Raw genomic sequence first — 19681 nt, forward strand, 5'->3', positions numbered from 1 at the left:
TAACTTTAATTTTTGTACTTTAATCAAATTTTATTATAGTCTATGAAAGAATTTAGAACACCCAAAAAAAATATAAAGACTTGAAATATCAAAAAAGAAATGTGGGAATTTATAATAAACTCGGCTAAAATGCAAAGATTTTAATTTTGTTTTGCCAAGAACAATCTACAGTTCATGGGTCATTGATGCAACGCAACAATAATTTATCTTATTGTATAACAGCCCATTGAATTTTGATCAATAATTGATAATACTAATAAATATGGCCGAAAAAGAAGAATATGATATTTATAAAGACCCGTTCATGAACGCTTATCGCTCGCCTTGTTAACTGTCCAACTGTTTTGGTTTTTTTTAAGTGTTTTTTTTGTTTAACTTCTTGTAACTAACTCTTCAGAGAAAACAACTGCCTAATTATTTTTGCCCTTTTAAACTTTTGGATGGGCTTTCAAGTCCAACAAAAGATCCACTTGTTACTAAAATATAGCCCCCCGCATTGCGTCAGGGGTTTGAGTTTGAGATCAACCTTGTGTCATTAAAAATTTATAAATAAATGTGATAGTTACTATTTAGTATTTTATATAGGAAATAAGTATATTTAATTTTTTATGATTTAACACATTTGTTTAGGATTCATTTAACTAGATCCTGGCTTTGGACTAATTAAATAATTGCAATATCTCTATTTTTATTTAAAACATTTTTTTTTAAAAAAAACTATTCTCATTGGTTGAATAAAAAGGCCTACTCATTCCATCCCATTTGAACGATAGTCACGTTCTAAGAAAAATATCCCGGTCTTTCGTTAATGGCACTGCATATTTTAAAATTGAAATTAAATCAAACTATTAGGGTAAACTGATTCAACTCTATCAACTAATTTAATCAAACCTCTGAATAAATCATCATCTTAGCCTTTAAGGTTAGTCATTGTCTACCATTTTAAACGAATTTTAGATATAATTTTGAATAGAGTAAAGGTGCAAATTTTGCCCTTAATAATTTTTTTAGAAGCACTAAGTAACTTATATTATAAATAGTATAAAATAAATTTTCAATTTTACAAAAAGGAGCATACAACTATCTCCATTAATTTTAGGTGTTAACTTCTCATGTGGAGCCCATAATTTTTTAATTGAAATGACATGTGACTTTTCAACTTAACAAATAAAGGTACAAATTTAATTATAAATTATTTTTCAAGAGACACTGGGTAGCTTCTACTATAAAAAACAAACCATTCAGCACCTTCTCATTAATTTTGACTAAACGCTGTTTATTTTTAAACTTATGAGACTCAGTCTTAGCTCTAGAAGAGAAGATATTTAAAGAGCTTTTATTTGAAAACATTCACGAGAATGATGCCAAGGAAGTAAAAAAAAGAAAAAAAATAAGGTTTCATTTAAATCTATGTGGCAAATCAAACGAAGTAGTAGTATGAATTGTAATGTTACTACACGTGATAGAAGCTTGATTCATTTGCTTAATTTCTATAAAAATAATTTGTTGCTCAATTAAGTGTGAATCAAGCTTCTCCAATGCATTATAGCATTGTAATTCAAACTGCTATTTCGCTTGAATTGCCATAGAGAGTTAAATGAAACCTTGTCTTTTTTTTTTTATAAATATCTTTAGATAAAAACTCTTTAAACCTCTTTTTCTCGAGTGGAGGTTGAGAACGAGGGTAAGAAGATTGGAGAGAATAATGCGTGGTGGGTCTCATAAATCTAAAAATAAACAGCGTATGGTCAAAATTGATGAAAAGATACTAGATGGCCTATTGTTTTATATTAGAAATTACTCAGTGTTCCTTAAAAAATAATTCATGACTAAATTTGTACATTTATTTGTTGAGGTGAAGTGCCATATGTCATTTCAATAAAAAAATTTACAAGCTGCACATGAAAAGTTAACGTTCGTAAAATGAAAATTTAAAAAGACTACTAGATGCTCTGTTTTTAAAAATTAAGAATTTGTTTCACATTATTTTATAATATAGGCTTACCCAACGACTAGTGCTTCTGAAAAATAATTAAGGGCTAAATTTACACCTTTATTCTTTTAAAAATTTTCTTCTACAGAATCTAATGAAAAATGCAACATTTTGGTTATTAAAAAAAAAACTCTTCTCAAAAATCAAATTACTTTTATTTAATAAAGCTCGTGTTCAAATGGATTGATTAATTTTATGAAACAGCTGGCCAAAAAAAAAAAAGTTAGTTGGCGAAAGCAGAGATGAAGGAAATTACACTCACACTTCAGCGCCCCACGGACTCTTTCGTGTCAACCGTTTTCCGAGTCAAGACTCAAGGAGTCAACACGCAAGTTATGATTTTTGAATCGTTCTCCGAGTCTGCCCAGTGTGTTTGTCTTCCTCCAACGCCATCCTGCCACGTGGAGAAACCCTTCAGAGGGAGCCGCCTTCTTGTACCTCTGTGTTCGCTCCAGCTGTCCCATCCCTCACCTTCTTCAAAGGTCCAAACTTTATAAAACAATTCCCAGTCACTTTCATTCACAGATTCACTCACGCAACGAAAAAGCAACAATGCAAAATTTAATTTTTTTTAAAAAAGAAAAAAACTCCCCGCGTAGACCTTTGAAACCTCCCAGCGTGGAATTCCAAACAGCGAAGACTTCGCCAATGGGGTCGTCTCCCCCTCCTCCCCTTCCTTCTTATTGCTCTCGCTGCAAACCCATAAACCTCAATAGAGCCGCGCCTAACCTAAGAACTGATAATGGGTTTCGCTAGTAATAATGCCGGATTAGAGCCTCACTTGGCTGCGGAAAAAGCCGTCTCCGTCATCGGTCTCGGTTTTGATCTCTGCAAAGATATTCGATTTTCCGCTTGCATGAAGGGTCCTTCTGGCTCCAGTTTGATAGCGTTCGATACGAATCATACCAGGGACCTCGTTTTCCCAGGTGGGGTTGTCGTCCCTAACGTACCAACCTCCATTAAGTGCGACAAAGGAGAGCGCACTAGGTTTCGATCCGATGTGCTTAGGTTTAATCAGGTGATTGTTAACTTGTTCGCCTTTTGCTAATGATTATGTTCGGTTTTGTGGTTTCACTGGAGCTCCCTCTGGGCAGTATAGTTTTCTTTAGTGGGATAATATGAAAAAATATATATAAGATACTGTTGATCATCCATGTCATGGGATCGCTAAATTTGAGAAATTAACTGAATATTCGTGATATTGCAGATGTCCGAGCTATTCAATAAAGAGCTGGGCTTATCGGGGAAGGTTCCGTCTGGACAATTCAATGTGATGTTTGACATGAAAAAGGGATGGCCCAAGGACGCAGCTTCCACCAAAAGCCTGGCTTTAGATGGTTGGTTCATAACATTGTATAACATTGAGTTAAGCAGATCCGATATTACCCTTTCTGAAGATTTGATAAAAGAAGTGCCTTCTTCATGGAACCCCTCTGCTCTAGCTGAGTAAGTCTTTTGCTTTTGTCGTTGACTTTCTTGCTCCTCTTCCTGTCCGATCTTCTTAGAACCTGGAGATTTTTTTTTTTGGGCGAGCAATGAACTTTTTTGGCGATTCTTCAGGTTTATTGCTAATTATGGGACTCATGTTGTTGTTGGGGTGAAGATGGGAGGTAAGGATGTGATTCATATCAAGCAGTCAAAAAAGTCAGATCTTGAGCCCACTGACGTGCAGAGATTGTTGAAGCAATTAGCTGATGAGAGGTTTTTTGGTGATTCAAACCAAACTAATTTCAATGTCAATGCGGCCGAAATATCGGGAAAACTCAAGGTACAGATTCATTACACTGTATAGTAATTTCAACAAAAAAAAAAAAAGGACGCTGCACCTTGCATTTTTGCTAAATGTTTCTTCTTTTTCTCCTTTATGCAGGATGATCATGCTAAGTCATGGGGGTTTCGCAAATCTTTACCTTTCAGTGGTAGACCAATTGTGAAAAGCCACTCCAAGAACGATGTTAGTATCTGTTTTAATCGACTGAACAATTTCTGATCAACCTGCTGCATGAGACTGATTTGGACATTGACTTAAATGAGTTCCTCTTTTGTACAGGATATCCAAAGCATTACAGTTAGAAGGGGAGGAATTGATAGTGGCCGATCTTTTAACGAGTGGCTCCCAACCATATCACAGTCTCCTAATGTAATTTCAATGTCATTTGTGCCCATCACTTCCCTGCTAAGTACTGTTCCTGGCAGCATTTTTCTGAGTCATGCCGTGAACTTATACCTTAGATGTGAGCAGACTCGTCCCTGTGTGATGATACTCCTTTGGTCTTGTACTTCAGGTTCAGCATGATCATATTAACGTGCGTGTATTTTGCAGATAAACCTCCAATAGAAGAGCTTCATCAATTTCTGGAATTCCAGTTGCCTCGGCTATGGGCTCCCTTGTACGGTGATCTGCCTCTCGGATTTGGTCACAGACAAAGAAGGAACATGTCTCCATCGCTTCAGTTCACTCTCATGGGACCCAAGCTTTTTGTGAATACTTCCAAGGTGCTCATCCGGTTTCTTTTATAAGTTATTTTTACTAATTTCATCAATATTAAAATTTAAAAAAGTAAAAAAAATAAAAGTGTAAAATTACATCTCTATATATAAATTTAAAAAGTGATATTATATTATTTTTTTTATAAAATATAATTTTAAAAATATTTTTAAATATTATTTAAAAAATCACACTATAATTTATAAATAAAATTAAATGAATCTTTTAAATGTGAATTATAAATGAGATCCAAGGGTCTTATTATTAGCATACCAAACTTGTGATCTTGAATGGCCAGATAAACGGGTGCTAAATTCCTGAAACTTGTGATTTCATGTTCCATTTCATGAATTGCTTACAATTTTGCAGGTTGACACGGGAAATAGGCCTGTAACTGGTATTCGCTTGTACTTAGAAGGTAGAAAAAATGACCACCTAGCTATCCATCTTCAGCATCTTTCAGACATTCCTAGCATCCTCGACATGTCGTACGACCATAGCTACAGTCCTACTCGGGATGAAGCGGTTGACAAAGGCTACTACGAACCCGTGAAATGGAATATGTTCTCTCACGTATGTACAGCACCAGTACAGTACGACACGTCCCAGCTAGACGAGTCCATTGGTATTGTCACTAAGGCATGGTTCGAGGTCAAGCTTGTGGGGATGAAGAAGGTTCTCTTCCTGAGACTTGGGTTCTCCTCTGTTGCATCGGCCAGAATTCGCCGGTCAGAGTGGAATGGAACCTCAACAGAGTCTCGAAAATCGGGCTTTTTCTCGGCGTTAATGAGCACGAGGTTGAGCAAGGAGTTGTTGCAGAACACGCCGGAGAAGTCAACAAAGGTGAATATAAACTCGGCCGTGTACGAGGAGGGACCGCCGGTGCCGACGAGGGCTCAGAAGATGCTGAGCTTTGTGGACACAAGAGAGATGGTGAGGGGCCCGGAGGATGTGCCAGGGCATTGGGTGGTCACCGGAGCAAAGCTGTGTGTGGAGGATAGCAGAATCTCACTGAAGGTCAAGTTTTCGTTGCTGACAATAATGTCGGAGGAATTTCTGCCGTTAATGAGGGACTAGAGAAACGATGATGCTTCAGAAAAAGGGGCAACGTTTTCCTGAATGTCGAGTTAACGGCGATGGTCTGATGGATATGGTGATATTGGTGTCAGCTAGTGTCATAATTGTAAATATTATTCATTCAAAAGGGGATTCAAATTCTTTTCAAGATAATGTAGCGCATGGCAAGCCGCAAAATCAGGGCAGCGCGAAGGAGTTCTCTCACAAAGGTCAGGCAGCCTAAAAATGGTGATATTGACTTTGTATCCTATGTAGGATTACTATAAATACGACAGATGGCAAGGGATTTAAAAAGTTGAATAGCATGTGAATTCAAATTTTTTTTAATCCTAGTCTAATTCTAAAAGTCTTCTCTGTTGGATGTTGCTTCTTTTAATTGAAATGCTATGTTGTTACTCCTACGTTTGGTGTATGGGAATGAAACTAATTGAATTGCACAACATTCGTTTGAATAAACATTGGTTGGAACTTGGAAAGAGATTTTGGCGGGGAGAGAGAGAATATGAGGAGAGCGGCATTTTTAAAGAAGGCAATTCAAATCTAAATTGCGAAATTGTTGGTCCAGGAAAAGAACGAGCACTGCCAAAGAGAAAAGTTGAAGATCCTTTGCTTACTACTCTCTTTATTTTAAATTATAAAATATTTTTAAATAAAATTTCATACATTAATAAAGTTTATTAAATATATGTTATAACTTTACTTTTTTAAAATAAAAATATAAATTTTAAAAAATACCCTTCATTTAATACTTCATTGATGAAAGAATATTGAAGAAAGAATATTTAGGAATGATAGTGTTGAAAAAATATTATTAATAAAATCTTATTTTTATTAAAGTATTTTATATTTTGGGATGCTGAATTTTTTTAAAAAGTGTTTTATAATTTAAGATTGGGGGAGTAAAAAGAAATATAATGAAATAAAATTAAAAAATAAAGTACAGATGATTAAAATATGAGGGTGTAATGCCAGTAATTTGAGATTAGCGTGAATAAACTTAAAAAAGGATTAGGCTTAGTAAAATAATATTTTTTAAACATTCATGCCTATGTGGGCTAGCCCGACTAGGGTTGAAAAATTCGAGCCAAACTTGATCAGAGTTTGGAATAGGCTCGAATACTTGAATAAAAAAATTACATTTCAAATATATTTAATATTAAATTTAAATTAATTTTTTAATTTTTAGGTGATTTTATACTAAAATATCATATATTTAAGTGTATTATTATAGATATTTTTAAAAAAATAAAACATATTTATATTGTCATATTTTTTCAATCTATAAAATATCACAAAATAGTATTTAAAATGTATTTTAATATTAATTTTAAATTTTAAGATCCACATATTTTCTTTAAAAAAATTTGAGTCTTCTACACTGTATAAGTATACAAAAAATATGTTATATATTTTTATAAAATAAGATAATTAATTTTAAAGTAAAAATTAAATTAAAATTAATTTTAATTTTAAAAAATAAAAAACACATTAATAATTTAGATATTCAAGTTGGTCCAAATAAGTCCCAAGAAGAGGTTCAGACCAAGCTTGATTATTCGATATTTTTTATAAGTTCGGGCTTATTCATGTCCAAATTAAGTCCAACAAGAATATAATTGGCCTATCAAATTACCTGCTCCAAGAGAAGTGTCGATGAATCAAAATTATAAGTGAGAAGAGTAATTTAATTTAGAAGGTTAAGAATCATAATTTATGTGATTTTTGAAGAGTATAATAAGTTTCATATTTATAGTATATATTATTAAATGTTATCATGTTTACTATAAAGAAAAAGGTAATTTAATTAATTTTTATTTTAATTATTTTTTAATCCATTTCATTCTCATTTTTTTCACTAACCAAAGGAAAACTAATTATTGTAGATGAGATTTTCAGCATTTCATTGTTTATGAACAGTACTAATTCTTCCATGCAATCTGTTTTAATCGTAAATTAAAACACTCTTCACACATTACATGGAATGTATATAGTGCAAGAAATAAATTCCATGAATAGTATAATTTGTTATGAATTTTATTTTTATTATAAAAATAATATAAAATAATTATCTATTTAAGAATATAAATTATTTTTAAAAATTACTTGTTTTCTTCGATAGTCCAGCCCAAAATAAAAAGAGGTGTTTCAATTTAGAGAAGCAGAGACCATTTATTTGGCTCGAGGACAAAAAATTAAGGTATTAAAAACCCACCTATCATTGAACAGGTTAAAATTAAAAGTTAGGAATTAATGATTCAATTAAGGTCAAATCGAAGGTCAAATTAAAATTAGATCAATGATAACAAAATAAAATAATTTAAATAAAAGACATTAATTTTTAATACATTTATTATATTTGAGACTTAATATCCTATATAATACACAATAATAATTGTAATAATAATAAAACACAACAACATTTTAAATATTCATCCATACAATCTTTCCATCATCAAAAATTTTAGAATTAATAATAATCAATACCGAAATTATTGTTAAATAAATTAATATAACTTTAGTTTTATATGGATGATCTCAAATAAAAAATAATATAAAAATTCAAATAATAGTAAGAGTAAAGTTAAATACAATAGTAACAAAATTTAAATAGTTAAAAATATAAATGTAAATATGTATTTAAGAGTGAGATATGAATAAAATTTTTAGGCATTATTTAATTTTTAATGTCAATTCACGTAAAGAAATAATAATATAATTGCAAAAGTTATTTATATTTGTAATGGGATGAGGATATAGGCTGATAGGCATAAGAAAGCAGCTCTTATTTAAAAAAAAAATCTGAAAAAAAAAACCTCATCAGTGTGTGCCTGCTCGAGATAAAAATAATTGTTAATTGGTAAGGACGCCACGTAATCATCTGGATACTTCCACGGTTCCACCAATGGTTGGGGTTCAGAGAATTGGTCAATATATATTAATTATAAAAATTTTAATATTAAATTAAATTTAAATTATATTAAAAATAAAAAATTTTAATAAATATAAGATACAATAAAATTTTAAATTTAGATCATTTTAGGAATTAGGATAATTCATATCTCATCGCATGTGCTGATTTTTTAGATGAGGAACGTCCTACGTGGCTTCTGGTTTCTCCGGAACAATCTGTAACTGACTTCCAAACTACTAGATTTCTCCCCCTCCTCCTTTAAATACCCCATATGTCCCCTTTTCTTCTCACCGTTGAAGGAAGCGAGCGAGCGAGCGAAATCGAACCGTATTGCAGCAGATCGTATAATTCTCTTTCCAATCTTTCTTATCTAATCCAAGATTAGAGAATGTCGTTGATTCCGAATTTCTTCGGTGGCCGAAGCAGCAGTGTTTTCGATCCTTTCTCTCTCGACGTCTGGGATCCCTTCAAGGATTTTCCTTTCCCCTCTTCTCTCTCACCCTCTCTAGAAAATTCTGCGTTTATCAGCACTCGGGTGGATTGGAAGGAGACCCCGGAGGCTCATGTTTTCAAGGCTGATCTTCCAGGGTTGAAGAAGGAGGAGGTGAAGGTCCAGATTGAAGACGACAGGGTGCTTCAGATAAGCGGAGAGAGGAACGTCGAGAAGGAAGACAAGAACGACAAGTGGCATCGCATTGAGCGCAGCAGTGGCAAATTCATGAGGAGATTCAGATTGCCTGAGAATGCAAAAATGGATCAGGTAAAAGCTTCCACGGAGAATGGTGTTCTGACTGTAACTGTTCCAAAGGAAGCGGTTAAGAAACCTGAGGTTAAAGCCATCGAAATTTCTGGTTAAGAAGAGTGTCATTCCCTGCTTTCTCTCTGGGCTTGTAGTCTCAAATGTGTCTGTGTGAAGTCAGAACTGAAAGAGTGTCTTTTGTACAATGGTGTGTTCTGTTTTTTTTTTTTTTTTGGTCGTCATTACCTTGGGATGGATAGGAAAGAGAGCATCGTCTATGATCCTTTCCTGTAGATTTCATACTTGGTCTTGATTAGTGTGGCTTCGGAATAAAATATAAGCACGTTTTCTTATTAAATCATTTTTTGGATTTTTTTTCTTATTTAACTTGGTTCATTCTGGGTTTGTAACTCGAGCCTGTATTGTGGAAGCAGCACGAATTGCATTGCTGAGAAATCATAAAACTATGCTTGGCGCGATGAGTGGAGGTAAAAGTTTGGGAGATGATGAGATGAGTGGGGGTAAAATTACATTAATTTTACTCCACCTGGATATGGAAAGAAAAGTGGAAGGAGGAGGAAATTGATGAGAAAATAATATGTGGGGTTTACATATTTTTTTTTTCAACTTTTTTTAAATATAGAGAAATTTTGAAAAGAATACTCTATTTTTAAATTCAGCATGAATATTTTTCATCTACTCCTACTACCTTCCTTTATTCTGGTCCTTTAAAATTTTTAGATTATTATACAATTAATAATTTTATAAAAAAATTTAAAAGTAGACAAAGTAATTTTGTTATCTAAACATAGGGAGAGAAAATCACTTTTTTTTTTCACTTCTATATTCTTTCCATTTTTTCTTCTTCTTTTTTTGTCTCGCTATTTTCTTTTGTTAACTAAATGCACACATTAATTCAAAATCCTATGGGAGAAGACACTCTGAAATTGATTGAGTATTATCAGTTCAGTTTACCGCTCGCCGCACTTCAAACAGACATCATTATACTGGTTTTGCTACTGGTTCTGCAGCTTTCACATGCGAGTTTTTTTTTTTTTTTTTAAGAGTCTGCATGTTGAGGTTTGGATTAACTTTAAGTCTGTATTTTTGCTCGTTTTCTTTGTTTGCTTGTTGGTTTGTCACTGTAGTTTTTTATTTCATCATGTCTGTGTGGTGTTGTATTTTCTCAAGGGCCATTGGGACGCCATGGTTTGTTTGTAATCGTTTTATTTTTAATAATATTTTCCTTCATTTCCCAAAAAAAAAAAAAACCAAAGCACACATTGCTACGGAAATTTGTTTTGAAATTGCATTTTCCTCCAAGTGTATTCATATTATTTTAAATATTATTGTATAGTTTTTCATGTTCTCATTGATCATTAAATTCCATAAATAAAACACGACCAATGTAATGTAAATTTAATATAGCGTTAAATGACATATTTGTTTTGGAAATTTTTTTTAGAAATACCTGAGGCTCTAAACTTTTTTTAGAGCATTTTTATTCAGAAAGTTTCAAAAAAAAGAATATTTTTGCCTTGCTATTAAATACTAAAAAGTTAACCATTAAATTAAAGTTTGATTAAAAGTTAAATAGCATATGTGTCTTTGAATTTCGTTTTTCAAAGATGTTGGATATTTTAAACTTTTATTTGGAGTTTATTTGCATTAAAATTTTTAAAAATGAAATAATTTTGCTCTCCCTTTTTCATCACCCTCTTCTTCTTCCTTTTCCTCTTCCACTAGCAAGCTCTCACATTATCATAGATTAGAGTTCAAATGAGAAGTTAGAAAAAATGGATGTTCGAGATTTGCGAGCCTCACAAAAAGTCTTGCGTTTGGCGTGGCACTTTTGCCCTACAAAAAAGTCTACTCAAGCCCACGACATTACTGCTTTGTTCATCAAAGGCAAATCCTTCATTTTTAACTTCCCCTAGATTATCGTCGTCCTCCCCATACTTGCCATGTGCTCCCCATGTAACATTCAATTTGTTGCTTTTGTCATCACCGCCATGGTCAAGTTTAATGTCGTGAAGCCCTCAAAAGTGTCTGAGTCAGGGTCGAAGTTTGTAGAGTCATCGTAGTTAAATAAGATAGTAAAATTGTCAAATATAGAAGAAGAGAGCTTTCACACAAGAGTTCATATGAATTGACTTAATGTATAGTTGATTATTTGCAGGTATAAGTATGGATTTGGATGATTTGGAATTGAGTTCCATTTTTTCCCAACAATTTTCAAAAGGGAGATTGACACTTCGCATGTGACTAAAATAAAATTGCAATGAAAAAGGCCAAAAAAAAAAAAGACTTGTGGATGATTTTATTATTCCTTGCTTGAATTGTTATTGATGTTTTTGATTTTTGCTTGATGTTGTTTTTGTTTGATGGTCATGGAGTTATTCTTGCTATTTAGGTGGATTTTTTTCCCTAAAAAATGCAACATGACAACTAAAATTAAAATAACGGTTAATACTGACCACAAGATAAAATTGTTTTCTTTCTAAGACTTCTAAGAAAAATATGCTTGAAACAAAAGTTAAGAATACCTAACACTCTTGAAAAAAAAATAAGGCAAATATGTCATTTAACTCTTAATTAAATTTTAATTTAATGATTAATATTTTTAATATCTAACAATGGGATAAAAATACTCTCTTTTTGAAACTTTTGTAGTAAAAATGCTCTAAAAAAGTTTAAGATATCATATATTTTTTGGAGAAAAAGTTTTAGAGCAAATATGCCATTTAATTCTTTAATATGTACAAGAATTTTTATACCTTCACATAATTGAATTTTGTATGAGCTTTTGTAATTAATTAATGTAATTATAATAAATATATTATAAGATATATGTCTATTGTTTCGTGTATATGGGATTGAAAGTGCCTGGGTTCGAACTCGTGGCTTGACTTGTGAAAGGAAAACACCTTCACCACCAAGCCATAGGATTCACCTAGACGGGTCTATTGTCTGCAGCCCAAAACAGTCTATTTTTAAAAATATATGTTTTTTTTTTTTTTTTTCCATAGTTACGGCTCCAAACCAAGGTATGGAATATTTATCTCCGTAATGCGTAATGCCTGGCTTAACAGACTCTCTCTTTAAAAAATATAATATATTTTTAATTAAATCTCACTTTCAATAAATTAATTATCTATTTTTAAACTAATTTTATATTTTTATATTTACTTCTATTAAACACCCTATAATAAATATAAAATTATTCATCAATAGGAACACTTAAAAAAAAGACAATGATTATATTTTAAAATATTAAAAATGCCTTATATTTTTAAATGCCCAACTTTTTAAAAGATGTTTTATATTTTTAAATGAAGAGAGTATTATTTTTGCACCCCAACCATAAATTATACCAAAGATTTAAAATACTTAATTATAGTTTTTAAATTTTATAAAATTCATTTATAAAAAAAATGTTTTATATGAAATCTGTACGTAATTTTTCCTACTTTGATTGAATTTTTCGAGAGACGAGACACTATCCGAAATAGGTAGTCTCTGATTTTTTTTCCCCCTTCTTTTTGATAAAGGAAAAAATAAAAAAACACTTTCTCGTTTACGTTTGACCAATTTGACCGTCTAGAAGGGTATGACACATTGCCATATGGTGGTTGCTGCTTCTTCACAGTGTTCCATTTCTTCTTCATTGTGTTCTCTTATTTTCTCCTATGTTTTGTTCAAAGCTTTAGCTTTGGGCTGGGGACAAATAAGAGTTATGTGTAGTTATCCAATTTCGTATGTGGAAGAAAGCTCGTGATGGTTGAAGACTTTCATATTTATGGCTACTCTAAAGTCTAATTCAGCCTTTTTAGTTTCCGATTTTTTTTTCCTGCCAGCTTGAATTTTAAATTCACCCTCATTGGAACTTGGAAGTTAGAGCTGGCAAATTTTCCGACGTACTGAAAAATTTTGCAAATCCTTCATTGGATGTCTCAGCTCTGTTCTATTATGAGAGAAGCCACTGAGCTCCACCCGTTGAAGCACGCAACTAGAAATGGAAGCATCTGAATCAAAGATTCAGTCCAAATTCTGAAATGGCGTGAAGCTTTTGCTAACGCATGGTGGAAAATTGCGAAGAACAAACGTCAAGGATCCATAGGTGAAATACATCTAGAAGACGAGGATGACTTAAAATTCACTGAGCCCCAAATCTCCACTAACCCATTTCTATTCCGCCTCCAAATTATCTTAACTAATATGATACTGAATAATTATAAGCAATTTTCATTTAAAGAGTAGAATTTGAATAAATTGCTTACGGAAAGAAATAAAAATAATTAAACAACGAAAAACCAACTCAGCTTATTTCAAACAAGACAGACCATGTTGGTCCAAAAACAAACAAGGCAGACCATGTAAATTTATAGAAAAACACACGTGTTAAAACTTACACGACACAACGCTCTCCTCCACATTCACACCAGAAAGCAGAACACACGATTGTACAAACATATAAAATTCAAGACTCCCTCACGACGACATAGATATTCTTCAATACAAAGCCAGGAAACCCAGAATGTCATTCTTAACCAGAAATGTCTATGGCTTTGACATCAGGCTTCTTAACCTCTGTCTTAGGAACAGTGACAGTGAGAACTCCATTCTCCATGGAAGCCTTAACCTGATCCATTTTAGCATTCTCCGGCAGTCTGAACCTCCTCATGAATTTTCCGCTGCTTCGCTCAACGCGATGCCACTTATCGTTCTTGTCTTCCTTCTCGACGTTCCTCTCTCCGCTTATCTGAAGCACCCTTTCATCTTCAACCTCGACCTTCACCTCCTCCTTTTTCAACCCAGGAAGATCCGCCTTGAACACATGGGCTTCTGGCGTCTCTTTCCAATCAATTCGAGTGCTCACAAATGCAGAGTTTTCCTGGAAAGAAGTGGAAAGAGCAGGGGGGAAAGGGAAATCCTTAAAGGGATCCCATACGTCGAACGAGAAAGGATCGAATACGTTGCTCCCTCGCCGACCTAAGAAACTTGGAATCAACGCCATTTTCTAATCTTCGAACGTGAGAAAGGATAACAAAAGGAAGAAAGAGCAGTGGAAAGTGCTTGGCTGCTTGGGATTGCTGCTCGATCAATGAAAGTACTATGATGCCCATGGAGGCGGATACATCCGGTATTTAAATCAATGTGAGGAGATTTTCCGGAAAGGCCTCAACTTTTCCAGATTTTTCATTTTAACAAGCTATGATTCGGATTTAGAGATAACTTTCGCGAGTTTCAAGCTTTGGACACCAAATGTAGGGGAATGTAGAAGAATTCATTAATTGTGGGCCTGTAAGCCCAATTCGTTATATATTGGGCTTCCTTTATTTGACCTTTTCAGCCCTAATAGTTATCTTTATGTTTCTTTGTTCTTTTTTTAAAATAAAAACATGGAACCGAGGCATCTTGGCCCATATCCTCAATTCCATTCACACCATCTTTAGACAACAAAGCAAGCAGTTCATGTGGTGCGTGAAGCATAAACGTGATCCCTGACATCATATTGAGTTCCATCTTACTGATTAGTTAGTCTTATTGTTTGCGCTCCTGCTGATTTCTCGTATACTGACATCCCAGTCTCTTTGAAATAAAGATGTGACCTCCATAATTGCTCCATAGTCAAAGTGCTCCTAGCCACATCCATTTCGTATTAAAGCAATAGTCTTAGTTGTTCGTGTCTCATGCAAGTCTCAACTAGTGGATACAGGCCCATATTTCAACAGTTAGAGCATTACCTTACTTCATTCCGCAGCAAAAAGCACGTAAGAAACAACCCTGTGAGTCTCGTAGAAGGCTGCCACAAGTTACTAGTAAGCTTTAGTGGGAATAAGCATCATCAATATTACATTTCACCCAATCAGATTTTGGAGGTCCCCATTGGTCACCTACAGTATGAGTCGTGTAACGCTTGTCAAGTTTTAGGCGAGCTTCTTTCAAGCTTCCAACTAAGGCTCTTGTACTTGAGATAATAGTTTCATTATTGATCTTGCTTCTCTCAAACATAAGATTCCTGCGTCTCCATATCCATCAGCTAATAAAAAAATAATAATAATGCTCCCCAATTATCATTTATATTCTTAGAGAGAGATTCCACTTTATCCAGTCGTGGAGTTTCAATCCAAAAAAGTTTTACTATATAACCGTTAGAAGAATAGATTTCCACAACTGATATGTATATTCACAATCTCTAAGAGTATGTATAATGTCTTTTGACTGGAAGCCACAGAGTGCACAAAGATTATCTTCATAAAGACCTCGCCAATTTTGTGCTGAGTTTGTGAGTAGGCTATCATGTGAAACGAGCCATAGAAATGCCCGACATCTCTTTGAGATTTTTAATTTTCATATCTGAGGCCAAATGGGATTAGCCATACTGCCATCATTTTGAAGAGAGGTATAGGCCAAGTTGACAAAGAATAGGCCATTTCTTTCCAATTTCCAGTAACACCTACATTTCCTTGGTTAAGTTCCAATCCATCTATGACTTTACTCTATGTTTGTTTGATTTCAGACCATAAATTTGATCCAGGTTTTTTGACATCAATTCGAAGGAGCAAGTCATCACCACAATTATATTTATTTCAAACCATGTTAACCCAGAAACTCCGCCTATGTTTATAGCCGGTCCCAAGCCCGGGTAAAGGAGGAGGGTTGTGTTATGCCATCAACAGCCAATGTAAAACTTTGTTGAATCTATCAGGAACATGGACAATAGACGTTATAATGTAATGCTAGGTCGTTGCCCGTAAGTAACGCGCTGCATGGCTCGAGTACAGTGATAAGTGAGTTGGAGCCGCTGCATCGGCGCCCGGATGTAGTGTTAAATGAGCAAGGGCTACCGCGTCATTCTGGACGCACGCGGCTAAAGAAGTTAGTCCATAAGAGCAAAATTAGATTTGGTACTTGGAATGTTGGGACATAAATTGTAAATCTGTAGAGGTTGTAGGGGTTATGATTCAAAGGAAAATCAATATCCTTTGCTTGCAAGAAACAAAATGGCGTGGAGAAGAAGCTAAGGATATTCAAGGTTTCAAACTTTGGTATACAGGAAAAGTAAGTACACGCAATGGAGTAGGCATCATTATAGATAAGGAGTGGAAGAAGAACGTTGTAGAAGTTAGCAGAATTGGAGACAGAATTATTTCTTTAAAAATGATAATTGGACGTGAGACTGTTAATATTGTTAGCGCTTATGCGCCGCAAGTCGGGACAGAAGCCAGTCTTAAGGAATTATTTTGGGAGGATCTGGAGGGGTTGATTCGACACATACCACAGAGTGAAAAGATTTTTATTGGAGGAGACTTTAATGGGCATGTCGGGAGGGAAGCTGGTCAGTATGCGAGGGTGCATGGTGGTTTTGGTTTTGGAGAGCTAAACAATGAAGGACAAACTCTTCTTGATTTCTCATTGGCGTATGATTTTAAGATTGCCAACACTTGTTTCAAGAAGAGAGATGAGCATCTCATCACTTACAAAAGTGGAGCCTCAAGGTCACAGATAGATTTTTTTTAGTTAGGAACACAGATAGAAGACTTTGTAAAAATTGTAAGGTGATCCCCGGAGATGCTGTTACGACACAACATAGGATCCTAGTCCTTGATGTGTGTATTATGAGTAAAATCCAAAAACGTCGACAAGTGGTAACACTAAGGATTAGGTGGTCGCAATTAAAAGGTGAGAAGCAAGATATTTTCAAGTGAAATCTTTTGGATAAAGGAATTTGAGAATCTCAGGGAAGTGCTAACATCATATGGGAGGATATGGCTAAAAAGATACGGGAGGTTGCAAAAGTAGTTTTGGGAGAATCGAAAGGTTCTGGTCCAAGAGATAAGGAGTCTTGGTGGTGGAATAATAATGTACAGGATAAAATCAAGTATAAGAAGAACTGTTTTAAAGCCATACATTTGTGTAACAATGAGGAAAATTGGGAGAGGTACCGTATGGCTAAGAAGGAAACTAAAAGAGTTGTGGGTGAAGCTCGTTCTAAAGCTTTTGAAGAATTTTATAAGAACCTTAAGACGAAGGAAGGAGAGCAAAATATTTATAAGATTGCCAAGAGTAGGGAAAGAAAATCAAGAGATCTAGAACAGGTAAGGTGTATTAAGGATGAAGAGGGAAGGATTTTAGTTACAGATGATGAAATTAAAAATAGATGGGAGACTTACTTTTCTAAACTTTTCAATGATAGAGAGGATTCATCTAGTAACTTGGAGGATTTAGTAACTGGTGAAGGAGAACAAAATTTGTCATTCTATCGAATAATACGTGATAAGGAGGTAAAGGAAGCTCTTAAGAAAATGGCAAATAGTAGAGCCAACGGACCTGATTGTATACCTATCGAAGCGTGGAAATGTTTAGGTGAAGAAGGGATGAGATAGTTAACTAAGTTATTTAATGTGATTTTACGGTCCAAGAAAATGCCTGATGAGTGGAGGAGAAGTACATTAATTCCTATTTATAAAAATAAAGGAGATATTCAGAATTGTACTAACTATAAAGGGATTAAACTCATGAGCCACACAATGAAATTGTGGGAGAAAGTAATTGAGCACAGGTTGAGATTGGAGACAAGTATTTCTGAGAATCAATTTGGTTTTATGCCAGGTAGATCAACTACAGAGGCGATTTATCTACTAAGGAGATTAATGAAAAAGTATCGTTGTAAAGATAAAGATCTACACATGGTTTTTATTGATTTGGAAAAAGCTTATGACCGTATACCAAGAGAAGTGCTTTGGAAAGTGTTGGAAAAAAAGGGAGTACGGATTGCTTATATTAAAGCCATACAAGATATGTATGAGGGGTAAAAACTAGTATAAGAACACCTAGTGGTCAAACAAAGGATTTTCCTATAAAGATTGGACTACATCAGGGATCATCTCTGAGTCCTTATTTGTTCAACTTGATTTTAAATGTTTTGACGGAACATATTCAAGAGGAAATCCCAAAATGTATGCTCTTCGCGGATGATATAGTTCTTATAGCAGAGACAAGAGAAGAGGTTAATTGTAAACTTGAGTTATGAAGGAGGACATTGGAGTCGAAAGGTTTTCGTTTGAGTAGAAGTATGACGGAATATTTATATTGTAAATTTAGTAAAGGAATATTCGACAATAATTTGGAAGTGAAATTAGGAGATCAAATTATACCTCAAGTGGAAAAGTTTAGATATTTGGGAGCCATTATTTAAAATGATGGCAAAATCAGTGGAGATATTTCACATAGAATTTAAGCTGGGTGGTTTAATTGGAGAAAAGCTAAAGGAGTTATTTGTGACCGTAAGGTGCCTAATAAACTTAAAGGAAAGTTTTATCGCACTGCTATCAGACCGGCAATGTTATATAGTAGTGAATGCTGGACTCTAACGGGACAGCAAGAGCATAAAGTTGGAGTAGCAGAGATGAGAATGTTACGATGGATGTACGGACATACACGTAAAGATAAAATTCAAAATGAGCACGTACGCGAAAAAGTGAGGGTGGCACCTATTGAGGAAAAAATGGTAGAAAATCGGTTGAGATGGTTTGGGCATGTACAAAGAAGACCAAGGGAGGCACCAGTGAGAAGAGTGGAACATATAACTTTGAGTCTGATTAAGAAAGGTAGAGGAAGGCCTAAGAGAATACTCTTGGAAGTTGTTGAACGCGATCTCTTAATTAATAATATTCCTAAAAGCTTGATAAATGATAGAGCACAATGGCGTCTTGCAATCCATGTAGCCGACCCCACTTAGTAGGATAAAGGCTTGTTTTTGTTGTTGTTGTTGTTGTTGTTGCATGTTAACCTAGAAGTCATCATGCTTTGTCACTATAGACCAACTAAGCTTCCTTAGTAAAGCTTTATTCTGAAGTTGGGCTTCTCGAAGACTTAGACCTTCTCTTTCCTTGGGCAAACACACATTACTCCAAGCAACAAGGGGGATTTTCTTTCCATCCCTTGTATTACCCTAATAGAAATTTCTATTGCATTTATCTAGCTCGCCACAAGTACTAACTGGGAGAGAAGAAGTTTGCATCGTATAGGCTGGTACAGCAATAGTGACAGAAGAAATTAGAGTTGTATGACTAGCAAGAGAAATAGAATTAGCTTTGCAACTATCCAACTTAGCTCTAACCTTATCAACCACCTCTTTAAAAATGTTATTAGTGACCTTTTGATGGTGCAATTGGACCCCAAAATATTTCCTGAGATCCAGTTTGACTACGACATAAAATGTTACTAATTTTTGAAAACTTGGAAGAATGCACGTTAGAAGAGAAATAAATTCTAGTCTTAGCAAGATTTACCTTCAACCCTAAACTTGTGCAGAACTTATGCAAGTACTCACTTATAGTCTTTGCTTGTTAGATTGATGCTTCAGCAAAAAGCATAATATCATCAGCAAAGAAAAGATGAGAGATAGGCAAACCAATCTTAGTGAGATGGATTGGTCTCCAGTCAGCAGACATCATCTTTATCTGA

The 19681-nt window shown here is 34.2% G+C and overlaps 3 protein-coding genes across 3 annotated transcripts; 2 read left to right on the plus strand and 1 right to left on the minus strand.

The window, feature by feature from the left end:
* The first annotated feature begins 2656 nt into the window (after positions 1-2656).
* Positions 2657-5919, plus strand: LOC129300930 (MACPF domain-containing protein NSL1-like). Its single transcript, XM_054939534.1, has 7 exons — positions 2657-3011; positions 3201-3439; positions 3554-3761; positions 3864-3947; positions 4044-4227; positions 4317-4489; positions 4851-5919. The coding sequence occupies exons 1-7, from the start codon at positions 2736-2738 to the stop codon at positions 5556-5558; spliced, it is 1872 nt and encodes a 623-aa protein (XP_054795509.1). The 5' UTR covers positions 2657-2735; the 3' UTR covers positions 5559-5919.
* Positions 5920-8694: 2775 nt separating this feature from the next.
* On the plus strand, positions 8695-9798 carry LOC129300932 (18.5 kDa class I heat shock protein-like). Its single transcript, XM_054939536.1, has one exon. It carries the CDS (start codon positions 8858-8860, stop codon positions 9323-9325), a length of 468 nt encoding a protein of 155 aa, XP_054795511.1. The 5' UTR covers positions 8695-8857; the 3' UTR covers positions 9326-9798.
* Positions 9799-13506: 3708 nt separating this feature from the next.
* Positions 13507-14516, minus strand: LOC129300931 (17.3 kDa class I heat shock protein-like). The gene has a single exon (XM_054939535.1). The coding sequence runs from the start codon at positions 14223-14225 to the stop codon at positions 13755-13757; it is 471 nt and encodes a 156-aa protein (XP_054795510.1). The 5' UTR covers positions 14226-14516; the 3' UTR covers positions 13507-13754.
* Positions 14517-19681: the final 5165 nt, after the last annotated feature.

The sequence above is a fragment of the Prosopis cineraria genome, unplaced genomic scaffold, assembly GCF_029017545.1.
Source record: "Prosopis cineraria cultivar Desert tree isolate PC_DT_omini unplaced genomic scaffold, ASM2901754v1 PC1815, whole genome shotgun sequence".
NCBI lineage: Eukaryota > Viridiplantae > Streptophyta > Magnoliopsida > Fabales > Fabaceae > Prosopis > Prosopis cineraria.

What these genes read in the sequence shown, in the direction of transcription:
- LOC129300932 (XM_054939536.1), top strand. Translation starts at nt 8,858, where the DNA reads ATGTCGTTGATTCCGAATTTCTTCGGTGGCCGAAGCAGCAGTGTTTTC.
- LOC129300931 (XM_054939535.1), bottom strand. Translation starts at nt 14,225, where the DNA reads ATGGCGTTGATTCCAAGTTTCTTAGGTCGGCGAGGGAGCAACGTATTC.
- LOC129300930 (XM_054939534.1), top strand. Translation starts at nt 2,736, where the DNA reads ATGGGTTTCGCTAGTAATAATGCCGGATTAGAGCCTCACTTGGCTGCG. An exon ending in ATGTGCTTAGGTTTAATCAG is followed by an intron (nt 3,012 to 3,200) that starts GTGATTGTTAAC and finishes GTGATATTGCAG; the next exon opens with ATGTCCGAGCTATTCAATAA. An exon ending in AACCCCTCTGCTCTAGCTGA is followed by an intron (nt 3,440 to 3,553) that starts GTAAGTCTTTTG and finishes GCGATTCTTCAG; the next exon opens with GTTTATTGCTAATTATGGGA.